This window comes from Cherax quadricarinatus, chromosome 42, assembly GCF_038502225.1.
Source record: "Cherax quadricarinatus isolate ZL_2023a chromosome 42, ASM3850222v1, whole genome shotgun sequence".
NCBI classification, from domain to species: Eukaryota; Metazoa; Arthropoda; class Malacostraca; order Decapoda; family Parastacidae; genus Cherax; species Cherax quadricarinatus.
This window is the reverse complement of record NC_091333.1, coordinates 21,818,799-21,836,629: the sequence shown is the minus strand read 5'-3', so window position 1 is coordinate 21,836,629 and position 17,831 is coordinate 21,818,799. Positions and strand designations below refer to the sequence as shown.

Below are 17,831 nucleotides of genomic sequence, written 5' to 3'. Positions count from 1 at the left end.
TGATGCAGGTCAGAAAATCTTTTTCTAAGTGACGCAATATTCCAACTTAAAATGGAAAGTTTATACGAGTTTGGTTCCATTATAAAAGTCCAGGGATAGAATTCAATTTCTCAGCAAAATGAAAAAACTTACTAAATAACAAACAGACATAATCAATATCAATATCATCAGTATTATCCTTATCCATGAGTCTCCTAAGTGCACTTCCATTAGTGAGACCTCTTGGGAGTCTTTGTATTCAGAGGGCACAGCACTCTTTGTCTGTGAATGTATGGAAGGTGACACTATCCCTCGCACTCACCTCTCCGCTTTTATTACACTCATCACTATCATCACATGTATCACTTCCCTCATCATTATGACCAGTGATACACACACCATTATCAACAACCGGGTCATCTCCACACTCAGTATCTATCAATACATTACACTCATCAGGCTGACTATCATGATGGTCTTCACTGCCCTTATCATCTTCACTGTGATTGTAAACACCACTATCAGATTCATCATTTTTGTATTATTAACACCACTGCAATCATCAGTTTGTTTATCATCACCACAAGATTTTACCACCGAAGTGGCTAGTTTCTCATGAGATATTGTCAAGCAATGATTTTGGGCGATTTTCGTTCGGATTTTTAACCCCGGAGGGTTAGCCACCCAGGATAACCCAAGAAAGTTAGTGCGTCATCGAGGACTGTCTAACTTATTTCCATTGTGGTCCTCAATCTTTTCCCCCAGGATACGACCCACACCAGTCGACTAACACCCAGGTACCTATTTACTGCTAGGTGAACAGGAGAACAGGTGTAAGGAAACGTCGAAATGTTTCCATCCGCCGGGAATCGAACCAGGGCCCTGCGTGTGTGAAGCGGGAACTTTAGCCACCAGGCCACCGGGCACCCCATACCCATCCTGTGGGCGGTGGTCAAAAGATTACAGAGGTGCATAATGGGTCCAGGGACTGGACCCCAAAGTAATGATAGCTGAACTAGTTACAAAGGTAATGAACTCCAGGTAGATCCGGTCACAATCATGGCAAGTTACAAAGGTAATGAATGATCTACACTTCTATACATGGTTACAATCATGAACAAATTACAAAGTAATGAGCCACTGACACGTCCACGCCCGGTCACAACTGTATGAGGTATTCTCCCAGTCTGGCTATTTGTGGTCTTAGAGATAAGCAACTTTGCTCTTGGAATGTGCAAGGATATCCCAGTGCCTTGCTGTTTCAATGAATTTATGGTCGTTAGTCCCTACAATGCGTTCTGAAACTATTTTTTCTCATAGTTAAGTCATTTCTAATGGTAGTTATTATTATTATAATCAAAAAGAAGCGCTAAGACATCTAATGGTAGTAAAAGGATACAGTGCCCATTTTAGGGAGAATTAATAAATATGCATAATTGATATATATATATATATAACTGTATTTCAGAAATGGATGGTAGTATAAATTACACTAGCGCGCAGTTATTGGAAAAGAGGCGGAGTTTATGAATATAGTACAGTATAAATAAAATCTTGGGGTAGGTTAAACATTGCGAGCAGGAGCCGGCGCAAGTCATTTGTCAAGACTGAGAGAGCCATCTATTGGCGGCTTTTGGCAAGTGGAGCGGGAGGTAGCAGCCCGCGGTGTAAACAGTCAAGTGTCAAGTGGTGCGTGGGTCAGGCGCATGCCAACACCTCCCTCCCTGGCTTAATGAAATGAGTGAAGAGTGTTAGTGTGGGTGTAGTTCTGTGATGGAGATGGAGGAGACCATAGTTGAGGAGTGGCTTAGATCCCTCCACATGGAGCAGTATGCTGAATCTTTCCTCGACAACGGCTACGATGACCTAGAGATATGCAAACAGATAGGTGCTCCCGACCTGGACGCCATCGGTGTAGTGAACCCGGGTCACCGAACTTCACTGCTGAATGCTGTCATGTTACTGCGAGAGGAGGGTGCTGCCTCAGTGTACTTCACAGTGGAGGAGGCGCAGCTGGCATCCCGCGATCACACAACTCTCCGTAACTCCAGTGGGTCTCGGGGCCGCTCCTCCCGTTCCTCCCGTGGGTCTCGTGGGTCAGGCTCCACAGCCTCTACCCCTGGTGAACCTCCGCCCTCCATGACACTGCCCATGACCTCCAACACAACCCCAGCCCGCTACTTGGACGCCTACGAGGCCGGGAGGGCAGAGCTGGTGAGGCTGCCTCACACACAGCTTAGTGGCCTGCTGAAGGAGAGGCTGGTGCAGGATGCTGTCGACCTGGCTACACACCCCTACACTACACAGGTACTGTCACCCCTCACCTGCTTCCTGCTCATACTGTCACACCCCTACACTACACAGGTACTGTCACCCCTCACATGCTTCCTTCTGTCACTCCCCCGTACACTTCACAGGATCTGTCACCCACACATGCTTCCTGCCCCTACTGTCACACCCCTACACTACACAGGTACAGTCATCCTCACCTGCCCCTACTGTCACGCCCCTACACTACACAGGTACTGTCATCCTCACCTGCTCCTACTGTCACCCCTACTCTACACAGGTACTGTCATCCTCACCTGCTCCTACTGTCACCCCTACTCTACACAGGTACTGTCACCCTCGTCTGCTGCTCATGTCACACCCCCCTACACTACAAAGGTACTGTCACCCTCACCTGCTTCCTGCTCTTACTGTCATACACCCCAACACTACACAGATAGTCCTCACCTTATTAGTGCCCCTACTCTTTTGCTCACACACACAGGAATATACATACACATCTGTACACATCATACATACATAAATTCGTAATATACACATGTAATCATACATAAATCATATACTGCATCATATATACATCATACATATCCTCCCTTACACTACACTGGTACTGTCACTCTCCCGTCTTGTCTTACTGTCACACACAACACACACACACACATACACCCCTGCACCACACAGGTACTGTCATCCTTATCTGCTTCCTATTTCTACTGTTAAATCTAATGGTCCTACATCCCACTTGACTGTCACCCACCTGTGCATACATCCCACCCCACATGTACTGTCACCCACCTGTGCATACATCCCACCCCACATGTACTGTCATCCACCTGTGCATACATCCCACCCCACATGTACTGTCATCCACCTGTGCATACATCCCACCCCACATGTACTGTCACCCACCTGTGCATACATCCCACCCCACATGTACTGTCATCCACCTGTGCATACATCCCACCCCACATGTACTGTCATCCACCTGTGCATACATCCCACTCCACATGTACTGTCATCCACAAGTGCATGCATCCCACCCCACATGTACTGTCATCCACCTGTGAATACATCCCACCCCACATGTACTGTCACCCACCTGTGCATACACCCCACATGTACTGTCACCCACCTGTGCATACACCCCACATGTACTGTCACCCACCTGTGCATACATCCCACATGTACTGTCACCCACCTGTGCATACATATCACATGTACTGTCACCCACCTGTGCATACATCCCACATGTACAGTCACCCACCTGTGCATACATCCCACATGTACAGTCACCCACCTGTGCATACATCCCACATGTACAGTCACCCACCTGTGCATACATCCCACATGTACAGTCACCCACCTGTGCATACATCCCACATGTACAGTCACCCACTTGTGCATACATCCTACATGTACTGTCACCCACCCATAACATGTCCCCTCAAGACTATTATAAAAAAAATTATAACAGAAGCTTCAATGATATCTTGCTTCATGGCATCAGGCAGGTGACAGGTGCTGTCACCCACCCTTGATGGCTGCTATTTTTGTCACACACTCACCCATAAGGAAAGCAGAATGTGTGTTTGTCTAGTGTTTGATGCAGTATTATGTAAATTAGAGATTGTACTGTATTGTCTATTCCATAGATATTGAATTTGTTTATACTGTAGCCATCCATGAATCATTTTATGAAATTGTATCCAAAAATTTATGCTGAATTTAATTTGTAAGTGCAGTAGTAGGAAAAATTCTTTAAGTTTTTGAAAATAATAGTCTGTTTTGATGTGAAAATGACCAAATTCATTTTGAGTGTGAATGTCATCATTGGAGGGCCTAATAAATTAGTTAATATAATTTAGTTAATAAATTAGTTAATTTTAAGCCAGCCCGTAATGCTATGCATAGTATAAGTGGCTTTGGCATGCTGCTCTTATCTGTATTTTTTTGTACCTCTGTATGTATGCTCAAATTGTAAATAAATAAAGTAAGGCACCTGTTTGAACGATTACCTTATTTTAGAATATTCAAAAATTGGCGTTGAAGATAAGTAAATACTAGGGGGGGGGGGCCAAGACATATGTGCAAGTCTTATTACACCAGCCCCTGCAGCTAGTCAACTGTTGTTAGTTGTGTACGAATGGTATACAATACCGACAAGATGAGATTAAGACACATGTGCAACATCTGGGTATCTTTATTGTAGACGTTTCGCCATCCAGTGGCTTTATCAATACAAATTCTAGGACATAACTTGAAGACAGTAGAACTATGTACAGAAGATGAGGTAATCAGTCCCTCAAACTAGGAGTAGGTGCGAAGAGCACCATAGTCGTGGAGATTCTGAAGCAGAAGAAAGGATCCTGGCGCTTATATAGTAACGTCAGGTGTAGCAGACGAGGGCATATTCACTGGTAGGCGGGATTCCCCAGTGGAAGTAGGTCCTTCCCAAAGAGATGGGTTAGTTGTAGTAGTAGTTGTCGTAGTCGTGAAGGTTATGTACATGTCCTCAGAATTAAGATTCCATGATGTTGCAGTGTCTGACAAGTTGTGTACGAATGGTATACAATACCGACAAGATGAGATTAAGACACATGTGCAACATCTGGGTATCTTTATTGTAGACGTTTCGCCATCCAGTGGCTTTATCAATACAAATTCTAGGACATAACTTGAAGACAGTAGAACTATGTACAGAAGGACCTACTTCCACTGGGGAATCCCGCCTACCAGTGAATATGCCCTCGTCTGCTACACCTGACGTTACTATATAAGCGCCAGGATCCTTTCTTCTGCTTCAGAATCTCCACGACTATGGTGCTCTTCGCACCTACTCCTAGGTTGAGGGACTGATTACCTCATCTTCTGTACATAGTTCTACTGTCTTCAAGTTATGTCCTAGAATTTGTATTGATAAAGCCACTGGATGGCGAAACGTCTACAATAAAGATACCCAGATGTTGCACATGTGTCTTAATCTCAACTGTTGTTAGTGCATACTAGGTAAGGACCCAAACTCGAATATACCACACTGTTTGGCTTTCTTTCATTGTGGGGTTTTTACCCTCTTTGGCTAATAGCCCAAATGACGTCTTTTAGTCATTCTGTTTAGGTATCAATACTGGTAACTGCAGTATGAACAATAGATGTCCTGTGACCTAGTAGGCACTGCTCTCTCTTCACACACAGTGTCCATGGTTTGATCCCTGGCAAGGGTGGAAACATTGGGTGTGTATCCTTACACTTGTTGTCCCTATTCACTTAGCAAGCAAGAAGGTACCTGGGTGTTAACTGACTGGTCTGGGTTGCATCCTGGGGGGCAAGATTGAAGAGACACTGCCTTTCTTGGGTTATCCTGGGTGGCTAACTCTCCAGGGTTAAAAAACCCAAACAAAATGTTATCATTCACCAAATTCAACTTCAATAACAAAAACATAAAGTGGGACCAAGTAAACCAAGTCCTAACCGATATAAGCTGGGAAGATATACTAAGCAACACAGACCCAAACTTATGCCTAGAACAGATTAACTCGGTGGCACTCGATGTATGCACAAGGCTTATTCCTCTAAGAAAAAGGAGGAGTAGATGTAAAATAGAAAGAGACAGGCGCTCCCTTTACAGGCGACGGAAAAGAATAACAGAGCGGCTAAAAGAGGTCAATATATCAGAAATGCGCAGGGAGACACTGGTCAGAGAAATAGCAAGCATCGAACTTAAGCTAAAAGAATCCTTTAGGAGTCAGGAATCGCGGGAAGAACTAAAAGCCATAAATGAAATCGAAAGAAACCCAAAGTATTTCTTCTCCTATGCCAAATCAAAATCGAGAACAACGTCCAGTATTGGGCCCCTACTTAAACAAGATGGGTCCTACACAGATGACAGCAAGGAAATGAGTGAGCTACTCAAGTCCCAATATGACTCAGTTTTTAGCAAGCCGCTAACCAGACTGAGAGTCGAAGATCAAAATGAATTTTTTATGAGAGAGCCACAAAATTTGATTAACACAAGCCTATCCGATGTTATCCTGACGCCAAATGACTTCGAACAGGCGATAAATGACATGCCCATGCACTCTGCCCCAGGGCCAGACTCATGGAACTCTGTGTTCATCAAGAACTGCAAGAAGCCCCTATCACGAGCCTTTTCCATCCTATGGAGAGGGAGCATGGACACGGGGGTCGTCCCTCAGTTACTAAAAACAACAGACATAGCCCCACTCCACAAAGGGGGCAGTAAAGCAACAGCAAAGAACTACAGACCAATAGCACTAACATCCCATATCATAAAAATCTTTGAAAGGGTCCTAAGAAGCAAGATCACCACCCATCTAGAAACCCATCAGTTACACAACCCAGGGCAACATGGGTTTAGAACAGGTCGCTCCTGTCTGTCTCAACTACTGGATCACTACGACAAGGTCCTAAATGCACTAGAAGACAAAAAGAATGCAGATGTAATATATACAGACTTTGCAAAAGCCTTCGACAAGTGTGACCATGGCGTAATAGCGCACAAAATGCGCGCTAAAGGAATAACAGGAAAAGTTGGTCGATGGATCTATAATTTCCTCACTAACAGAACACAGAGAGTAGTCGTCAACAGAGTAAAGTCCGAGGCAGCTACGGTGAAAAGCTCTGTTCCACAAGGCACAGTACTAGCTCCCATCTTGTTCCTCATCCTCATATCCGACATAGACAAGGATGTCAGCCACAGCACCGTGTCTTCCTTTACAGATGACACCCGAATCTGCATGACAGTGTCTTCCATTGCAGACACTGCAAGGCTCCAGGCGGACATCAACCAAATCTTTCAGTGGGCTGCAGAAAACAATATGAAGTTCAACGATGAGAAATTTCAATTACTCAGATATGGTAAACATGAGGAAATTAAATCTTCATCAGAGTACAAAACAAATTCTGGCCACAAAATAGAGCGAAACACCAACGTCAAAGACCTGGGAGTGATTATGTCGGAGGATCTCACCTTCAAGGACCATAACATTGTATCAATCGCATCTGCTAGAAAAATGACAGGATGGATAATGAGAACCTTCAAAACTAGGGAGGCCAAGCCCATGATGACACTCTTCAGGTCACTTGTTCTATCTAGGCTGGAATATTGCTGCACTCTAACAGCACCTTTCAAGGCAGGTGAAATTGCCGACCTAGAAAATGTACAGAGAACTTTCACGGCGCGCATAACGGAGATAAAACACCTCAATTACTGGGAGCGCTTGAGGTTTCTAAACCTGTATTCCCTGGAACGCAGGAGGGAGAGATACATGATTATATACACCTGGAAAATCCTAGAGGGACTAGTACCGAACTTGCACACGAAAATCACTCACTACGAAAGCAAAAGACTTGGCAGACGATGCACCATCCCCCCAATGAAAAGCAGGGGTGTCACTAGCACGTTAAGAGACCATACAATAAGTGTCAGGGGACCGAGACTGTTCAACTGCCTCCCAGCACACATAAGGGGGATTACCAACAGACCCCTGGCAGTCTTCAAGCTGGCACTGGACAAGCACCTAAAGGCAGTTCCTGATCAGCCGGGCTGTGGCTCGTACGTTGGTTTGCGTGCAGCCAGCAGCAACAGCCTGGTTGATCAGGCGCTGATCCACCAGGAGGCCTGGTCACAGACCGGGCCGCGGGGGCGTTGACCCCCGAAACTCTCTCCAGGTAAACTCCAGGTAATACCTTATACTTTTAACAGTAGACATCTTTTCCAAGATACAATACTATGTACCCCAAACAGCACCACTTTCACTATACATGTACTACTCTCTAATGTACCCTTATTTCGCCTATGGTATTTGTGCTTGGGGTTCTACAACTAATCACTTCAAATCGTTAATAACCCAGCAAAAAGCTGCTGTGCAGATGATCATCAATTCCTATGCTAGACAACACACCCCTATGCTTTTCAAGAGTTAGAACTTGCTTAATATACAAAATATACACTCGTACTAAGGTGCAACCTACATTTACAGAACAATCAATTCTAACATAAATCCTGACCTGAAGTGCTTTCTTGACAGTTGCAATAGGGCACATAGACAACGCTAGGCACAAAAACCTCTGACATTCCCCATGTCAGGGTAAATCTTTTCAAAAACTCAATGTACATAAAAGGGCCCAAAATCTGGAGCACATTGCCAGAAATCTCCAGAACCACTGTCAGCTAGCGTTTCTAAAACTACAGTTAAAAAACACCTTATCCCCTTAACCTATCCCAGCCAATCATAAATACATATTAAGGATTAAGGATTTTATATCTTTGCATAGTTTACAATGTGTAATTACAGTTTTGTTTTGCTAAGTACAAAAAAAGCCACTATCATGCCAAGGCATTTCGAGCAGAATAAACCTAATGTTTAACAGACTACTTAACACTAGGCATATATATCATAGTTGGTTTGAATTGAACATCATTTTATATATTTCAACAGAGGTAGTAGTGGTTTAGCAGCAATTGAACTTATAATTGAGATGAGCTGACTAACAAGTTAAAGAATATATATCATAGTTGGTTCGAATTGAACATAGATTTTTATATTTCAGCAGAGGTAGGTAGTGGTTTATAATATTTATTTTGACATGTTTTAGAAAGGAATATTGTAGTTGAGTGTACATGCCAAAAGCCCCTTGTATGCAGAGCATTTTGGGCAAACTTAATTTTAAGTTAAGATTAATTAGGCTATAACAGATTAAATGGTAAAAATTATAGTAAACAATTTACAATATGAAGTACAATTGAATATTTAAACAATGAAATTTGAACATTACAATTTTGAAGTATTACAGTTTTGCAATAGAACTAATTAATCAATTTGCAATGTGAATTATTACAATTTAGTATTCAGAACAATGAAATTTGAACATCAGTTTTTAAAAGTAATGAGTACATGGTTGTGAAATCGTCAGCAAAATATTCAGTATTGAAATTGAGACATCGTTGGTTTTTTTGTGTTGCTTGAGTAAAAGGTAGGCATTAAGTACAGATTTTCTGGTTAATTTTGGGTGATGAGATGATTTCTAAGTACAAGCAGGGGTCCTTTAGTGTGTTCTGGTAATGGATTCCAGATCTTTGGGCCCTTTACGTGCATAGCATTTTTACACAGGGAGAGATGAACATGAGGGACATCGAAGAATGATTTGTGTCTTGTATTATGGTTGTGTGTTCTGTTGCAGTTGGTAAGTAGGAGTTTGAAAGGCAGGTGTATATTTGAGTATAGTGTTCTGTGCATGTAGTAGGCACAGTAGTAAGTGTAGATGTTTTGTATATTGAGTAAGTTAAGACTTGAAAAGTGGAGGAGTCTGCTGTCTATTACAGGAGTTTGTAATCAGTTGCACTGCAGTTTTTTGTTGGGTTATTAAAGGTTTGAGGTGATTTGCTGTGGTTGAGCCCCATGCACAAATACCATAGGCGAGGTAAGGGTAGATGAGCGAGTGGTATAGTGCAAGGAGAGCTGATCGGGGTACATAGTACCGTATCTTTGAAAGGATGCCTATTGTTTTCGAGACTTTCTTGGATATTTGTTGTATGTGAGTTTGGAATTTGAGGTTGCAGTCTAGGTGGAGACCTAGAAATTTACCATGTGTGTGTCCAGAAATGTTTAGCTGTACATTTGTATAGCAGTAATTGAATTAACAAGTAAGTGATTAACAAGTTACAGTATTATATTTTGGCACATTTTACATAATGAGATTGAGACCATTTTAGTTTTGAAATAATCTCATAATATTTAGGAATTTGAGTTGTCGATGGCAATAATATATAGTATTTCTGTGGTTAATTTTGGGAGATGAGGTGATTTCTAAGCAGAGCTTTGAATTGGTTTGCAGGCAGAGGCCCTTTTGTATGTTCAGGCAATGAATTTCAAATCTTAGGGTCCATTATGTGTGTAGTATTTTTGCATAGGGAGAGATGGACACAAGGGATATCAGAGTGTTTTGTGTCTTGTGTTATGCAAGTGCGTTCTGTTGTAGTCCTAAACGAGGAGTTCAAGAGGAGAGTTAATATCGGAGAAAAATGTTCTGTGTATGTAGTGGGCACAATAATATGAATGGGTACAGTATTTTGTATGTTAAGCAGGTTCAAGCTCTTAACCCTTTGAGGGTTGAGAGCCTCGATCCTGTTGACCCACTAGGGGTTGAAAAATATTTGAAAAAAAAAAAATATTTTTTCTTACCAAAATCTTAGGGTTATTTTTTAAGTGTTTTAGTAAAAAAATTTTTTGCTATCAATACTTGCCAAGATATAGAGGCATGAAGTTGACAGACAGTGACCAGCTTACGGCAACATCGGTGACTGCCGGTCCCACGGTAGTGTTTTATTTATTTTTTCTACTTTTTTTTCTTTAATTTTTTTAACTTTTTTTTTCAAGTAACTTTTATGGCCTGTGAGATCAGTATAAGGCACATTGTATTTAAATTCACTTGTTGCATGCTACACAATAACTGCACAAACAGTGTTGTCATTATATTGTTTACAAAACATGTTTACACAAACGAACAATAGAAAATGTTGTTTATTACTATTTTTCTATATTATATATACACATATAGTCATTGGACATGGTCCTAGAAGTGCTGCAGCTTGTGGAATTCTTTGAAACATGGTCTCATGCACAGTGGTGTTTTACACTCCTCAAACATTAAACAAGTGTGTCTGCATTTTTGCAGGTGTTGTATGTGCACAGACATAACACCTTTTGAGCAGTTTTCTTCAAAGTAGTAGGAAGCAGTTGTATCAGGAAGTGATCACCAGGCCTCAGACGAGAGGGTAGTTGTTCATCAGTTTGCAGGCGGTGTTCTGTTGCAGATGTTGTTACTTGGTACTTGAATAATATTTGTCTGATGACAGACAAACAAAATTACCCATATTGTAGTTTGGTTCTGGTCTTCAACTTGTACATATTATAAGCATTGAGCATGGAAATGTCCAGAATATGAAAAAAGCTTTATGTACCACTTATAACTCTTGCAAACACAATCAGCAAACCCAGTTTGCATGTTACATTTGTCCACTGAGTGCATATTGAGGGTGTAGTCCATTACAGCTGCAGGTTTTAGAATGGGTTCATTGATCTGTTCTACCTGCCAGTGTCTCATTTCATTTTGGTGAATTGATGTCAGCAGTGCGACATCTCATTTGTTATGCCACTGAAATGCCATGATGTAATTGGCAGCAGACACCTGCACCTCGCCTCTACCAGTGCCTGCGTTGAGCCTAGGCATATGCTTACGATTTGCACGCACTGTGCCACACATGTCTGTCGTGTTCACTCGCAAAAAATCACTGAGTAAGGGGCTTGTGTACCAGTTATCAGTATATAATATATGCCCCTTACTAAGATATGGTTCCATCATTGTTCTAAACACATCAACAGATACCCAATATCTTCCTGGTATCTTGCAATGTATTGCTTCCAGTGTACACAATAATACCCAATACAAGACCACTGTAGCAATCACAAAGTTCAAACAACTTTATACCAAAGAATTTCCTCTTGCTTGGTATATACTGCTTGAACGACAGTCTACCTTTGAACAAAATCAGACTCATTAATAACAAGCTTCCTCAAGGGATAAAAATACATATTGAATTTCTGTTTCAGATACATGAACACATTCCTAATCTTATATAACCTGTCTCCTCTGTCAGGCCTGGTTTTGTTTGAGAAGTGTAGCATACATAATAGTAGCACAAATCAATTCACTGGTATTATATCACTGAAAGATGGGGTTGCAATCAGGTGGTCTGTCAACCAGTATGATTTGACACTGTGCTTATACGCATGTGGCATAAGCATTATTGTGGCTAAGAAGAGATACATCTCAGCCACAGTTGTTTCCTTCCTCTGGTGTAGGCGTGATCTTGGTGAAAGAGTTGTTTGCCATGCTGTAATCAAAGTATGTGATGCTTTCCCAGACAATAATTTCCATCAGGGGTTCGTCAAAGAATAACTCGAAGCATTCCAGTTCGATGGCATTGTTCCCAAGTGTACAAGATGGCCGTATTCCACTTTGACTTTCATTAAAGTGATGGGATTGGGAACAAAATTGGCACCTTCCTACCAAACCCAGGTGTGGTCTGCTAGTGGGTACTGGATATTGACAGGTGGTTGTGGTTGTGAAGGTTGTTGTGGAGCTTGATGTGGTGGGTGGGTGGTTGAGGGTGGGCTTTGTTGTAGCTCAGCTGACTCAGCAGTGTGGGTACCACCATGGTCTGCTGCCTCATGGTGCATGGCACCACTACTATCTTCAAAGTTTATTCTCTATAAGGATTACAATGCTGAGTTTACAGAATTTGGTTATTGTGTGGTTTACATGTAGTAAAATAATAATTACAGAGTGTACCACTAGAACACCTAGCATGGCTAGGCATTTCGGGCAGACTTAAATTAAATCTTAAGTTTAAAATATTACAAAATTATGAGGTAAGTTGGTATTATGGCTAAGTGACTAAATACTAGTTTGTGAGTTTAGCAATGTGAATGCTTTTGTTTTGGCACTATACATAGTTTCAGTATTGGAGTATCACAGGCCAACTTATGACTAGTTAAGATTCATTATTTTGAGATTGAGATTGATATTTTTGTTTATGGTCAAATGGGTGAGTGAGTGTAAGTGTTAACCACCAGGTGGTATTCGTGTAATTAGTTGACAGGGTGTATCAGGGAGATAAGATGTTTTCTGATGGTAGTTTTGAAGGTGATGAATGTGTCTGCAGTTTTAGAATTTTCAGGTAGGGTGTTCCAGATTTTAGGGCCTTTGACATACATTGAATTTTTGTAAAGGTTTAGTCGGACACGGGGAATGTCATAGAGATGTTTGTGTCTGGTGTTGTGCCTGTGGGTTCTTTCGCAACTATCAAGAAAGCGTTTTAGGTCAAGGTTAATATTGGAATTTAAGGTCCTGTAGATGTAGATTGCACAGTAGTAAGTGTGGATGTACTGAACAGGGAGTAAGTTTAGATCTAAGAAGAGTGGGGTGGGTGGTGTTGCCAGGGATGGGATTTAGTGATTATTCTTACTGCGGCTTTTTGTTGGGTTATTATTGGCTTTAGGTGTGTTGCTGCAGTTGAACCCCAAGCACAGATAGCATAGGTGAGGTATGGATATATAAGTGAATGGTATAGTGTGAGAAGGGCAGTTTGCGGCACGTAGTATCGTATCTTGGAGAGGATCCCAACCGTTTTGGATACTTTTTTGGTTGTGTGTTGGATATGGGTGCTGAAGTTCAGGTTGTTGTCGAGGTATAGGCCTAGGAATTTGCCCTCATTATGCCTGGCAATTAGAGTGTTGTCGATCTTAATGTTAATTTGCGCATCTCCTGCTCTGCTACCAAACATAATGTAGTAGGTTTTGTCAGTGTTAAGCGTAAGTTTATTGGCTGTCATCCAAGTCGATATTTTGATCAGCTCCTCATTAACAATGGTGTTGAGGGTGGCAAGATTAGGGTGAGAGATGACATAAGTCGTGTTGTCAGCAAAGAGAATGGGGTTCAGGTGTTGAGATACGTTTGGAAGATCATTGATGTATATGAGGAAGAGCAGGGGACCAAGTACACTTCCCTGCGGAACTCCAGTATCAAGTGGCTGTGTTGTTGGTGCTGTGTCTTTAATGGTGACATACTGATACCTATTAGTAAGGTAAGATTTGAAATATGCAAGCGCATGGCCTCTTATACCATAATGGTCAAGTTTGTGGAGTAGGATGCCGTGGTCTACTGTGTCAAAAGCTTTTCTTAGGTCAATAAAAATTCCTAGTGGATATTCCTTATTTTCCAATGCTGTGTAAAGCAGATCTAGCATTTTTATGATTGCATCTGATGGCACATGCACATTTTTCATCCCCATTGTAACAATATCATCTTCATTTTCACTATCTGTTCCTGTTGTACGGCCTTGGGATGTACTCCAAGATGTACTCCTTTCCCTGGGAATAGCATATGGCACACTACCAGAGTGCAGGTAGCGTCGTAAATACTGACGCTTCACTGGGAAATATTCCACTTCACTCTTGCTGCTGGAAATGTTTTCAAGCACTTGGATATCATATTCACTATCACTATCATCACCACTGCTCACATCTGAGTCCTGGACACGGGAAAATACAAGTTTCCTCTTTCGTTCTGATACAGCTGAATGTGAAAAAGACGCCCCATCACCAGAGATGGAAGGTTGAGGGTCATTTGGGTTTTCTGCACTATTACCTGTATTATGTTCATTATTTTCAGTCACTAACTCATCAAAACCATGAAATTCTTCTTCAATGACACTTCCATTGGTGTTTGAAGTATCACTTGAGAACAAGAGTCCCAATTTGCTGTCGAGTGAAGAGTTTCTTACCACGAGGCATGCTGAAATGGCATTCCCACAGTGCAATGCGGGTGCCCCAATTTTTTTCCTACTGCACACACTGACCACACAGACCCATTCTCTCACATGTAGGCCTACCAGCTTTCTCCCGATCAATTTGAAGGTGCTAGAATTTACACGTATAAGTACATGACCGATCCTGGTGGTTAAGATGTACATGTACGTGACCGACCCTCAAAGGGTTAAATAGCGATGGGGTATGTTGCCTGGTGCAGGAGTTTGTAATAAATCTCACAGCAGGTTTTTGTTGGATTATTAAAGGTTTAAGGTGATTTGCTGTGGTTGAACCCCATGCACAAATACCATAGGTGAGGTAAGGGTAGATGAGAGTGTGGTAAAGAGCAAGAAGTGCCATTTGGGGTGCATAGTACCATATCTTAGAGAGGATGCCTACAGTTTTGGAGATTTTTTTTAAATGTGCTGTATGTGGGTCTGAAATTTAAGACATTGGAACTCCAAATATCAGCCGTGATCTGTTCCAGAAAGTCTCCTAAATTTGAAAAGGCCTAAATTCGAAGCAATATTTCCCATAAGAATTAATGTAAATACAATTAATCCATTCCAGACACCCAAAAATATTAATAAAAAATACATTTTTTAAAGATTAATTATAGTTTTAAATACACAAAGCAATGAGAACTAAATAAAATAACTAAGTGAACATTTAAATCACTATTACATACCTTTATTGAAGACACTTGTTGGCTTATGGAAGACAGGGAGGAGGAGAGAGGGAGGACTGATTATTGTTTGGAAGGGAAATCCCCCTCTATAAGGACTTCAGGTATCAAAGCCTTCTCTGGGGTTACTTCCCTCCCTGCCTGCTACACTCCATGCATACCTGCTACACTCCCTGCCTCCCTTCCACACTCCATGCATGCCTGCTACACTCCATGCATGCCTGCTACACTCCATGCATGCCTGCTACACTCCTTGCCTCTCTCCACATCTTCCACTGTTTGTGATCTCTCTTTTATTAACATGTTGACCCTCCACATCAGCTTCCTTGATTTGTTCTTTCTTTGCCAGGATAGAAGTGATTGTTGATTTGTTTTTGCCATACATCCTGGCAAGCTTGAGCACACACACACCACTCGTATTTTTCTACAATTTTTTCATCAATTCTATCGTGTTTCTCACTTTCTTTACCAAAGAGCTGGCACTAGGAACTTTCTTTGGGTCCATGGTGGCTTATTTCAGTCACACTTAATAAACAAGCACAAAAACCAATGGATTTTAACCCTTTCAGGGTCCGTCCCGTAGATCTACGGCTTTACATTCAGGGTCCAAACCGTAGATCTACGTCATGAGCTCAGCTCACTCTGATAAACTGTGAGTGGTAAATTTGGGCCTAGATATGAGAGAATACATCTATGTGGTATGTGTGCACCACATAAAACAAATCCTGCAGCACACTGTGTATAATGAGAGAAAAAAAACTGAGACCATGATTTTCGATTAAAACAGCGACTTTGCAGTGTTTTTTCGTATGTTTTTTATAGTTGTATTTGTGATTTCTTGGTCTCATTTGATAGAATGGAAGACATATTACAGAAATAGAGATAATTTTGATTGGTGTTAGCACTGGAAATGGCTTGAAACTGAGCTCAAAGTGGCGGAAATGTTAAATTTTTGCCGATATTCAAGAGTAAACAAACGACCTCACACGTCTAATACATGCCAGCTGGTGGGTCTAATATACATTCACAAATGTGGTGATGATATTTATACAATTATTACAATATTGCATAACAGTAAATCTTCTATTTTTTGGTGTGAATAAAAATTCATTATGTGAATAAAAAATCAAAATGGAATTTATTTGTAAAGCCTCAAAACATAACTAATGAACAGAGGACATGTTAGTTTAGTGCCAGGAATACCTACATTGCTTATTCTGGACCCTATTTTGAAATTGGAATATTTTGAACTTTGTGTTAAATTGGCCAAATTACCAATTTCCGGTCACTTTATTTTGTAGTTGAAACAGTTGACTTGGCGATTTCTTGTGCTCAATCGATAGAATAGAAGTAATACTAGTGAAATAGCTAAGAATTTGGTCGACTGGAATAATGTAATTGGCCTAAAATGGGAGTCAAAGTCGGCAAAAAAGCCGATTCGTAAATATCGCTGACACATCAAAATTCACGAGAGCATAATTTCGTCAGTTTTCCATCAAATTTCGTACTTTTTTTATTATTACATTCACAAAAAGATTCTCTACCATTTCATAAGAAAAAATAATTTTTTTTTTTTTTTTTTAAATTCTTGGACACTGGGGCACCACTTCAGATTTTGGCCTTGGACCCTGAAAGGGTTAAGGAAATGTTTGGATGAATGCATGGAGTATATGCTCATTCTCTGAGAGACCCAGGGAGACTGACTCGCCTACACACAGCGTCCCGGCAGGAGGTGGGCTGACGTGTCTGATATGGCCGATTTGCGAGGCACTGGCTGAAATACGGAGCAAAATTTCTGCCCAAAAACTGACCTAAATATGATTCAGCCGATAAACGCAGTGGCCAATATTTGGAGTTCCATTGTACATATAGTATTTGTGTGGTTAATTTTGAGAGATGAGGTGATTTCTAAGCGGAGCCTTGTGATGTGTCTTGAAATGGAAGAACCATTTATAGATGTTTAGCTGAATATTTGCAGCTCTGTTTCCAAACAGTATGAAGTAGGTTTTGTTGATATTGAGAGTAAATTTGTTGGTTGTCATCCAAGTGGATATTTTTAGTAGCTCCATTATTGACAGTGTGTCTGAGTATGGTTTGGTTTGGGTGGTATTTAATAACATATATGTTATAAATAATAATAGTACATATTAATAACATGTATTATTATTATTAATAACATGTATGTTATTAAATACCACTGCCTCAATCGCTTCCTCACCAGCTGCCTCACCCAGTGCCTCAGTCGCTGCTTCAACAGTTGCCTCAATCGCTGCTTCAACAGCTGCCTCATGCACTGCCTCATGCACTGCCTCAACAGCTGCCTCACCCACTGCCTCAATCGCTGCCTCACCCACTGCCACAATCGCTGCCTCAACAGCTGCCTCAACAGCTGCCTCAACCACTGCCTCAACCACTGCCTCTACCACTCCAGTTGCACTCAATCTACAAGTACCAAACACAATGAATTATTGTGAAATGTTTGGAAGAGC

General features: G+C 41.4%; 1 protein-coding gene across 1 annotated transcript in view; it reads left to right on the top strand.

The window, feature by feature from the left end:
- The first annotated feature begins 1,456 nt into the window (after positions 1-1,456).
- LOC138853847 (sterile alpha motif domain-containing protein 5-like) overlaps positions 1,457-17,831 on the top strand; it is a 98,969-nt gene continuing 82,594 nt past the window's right edge. The window contains exon 1 of the mRNA XM_070093165.1: positions 1,457-2,286. Coding sequence (XP_069949266.1) covers positions 1,753-2,286 — 534 coding nt within the window. The 5' untranslated portion in view covers positions 1,457-1,752. The remainder of the gene's footprint in view (positions 2,287-17,831) is intronic.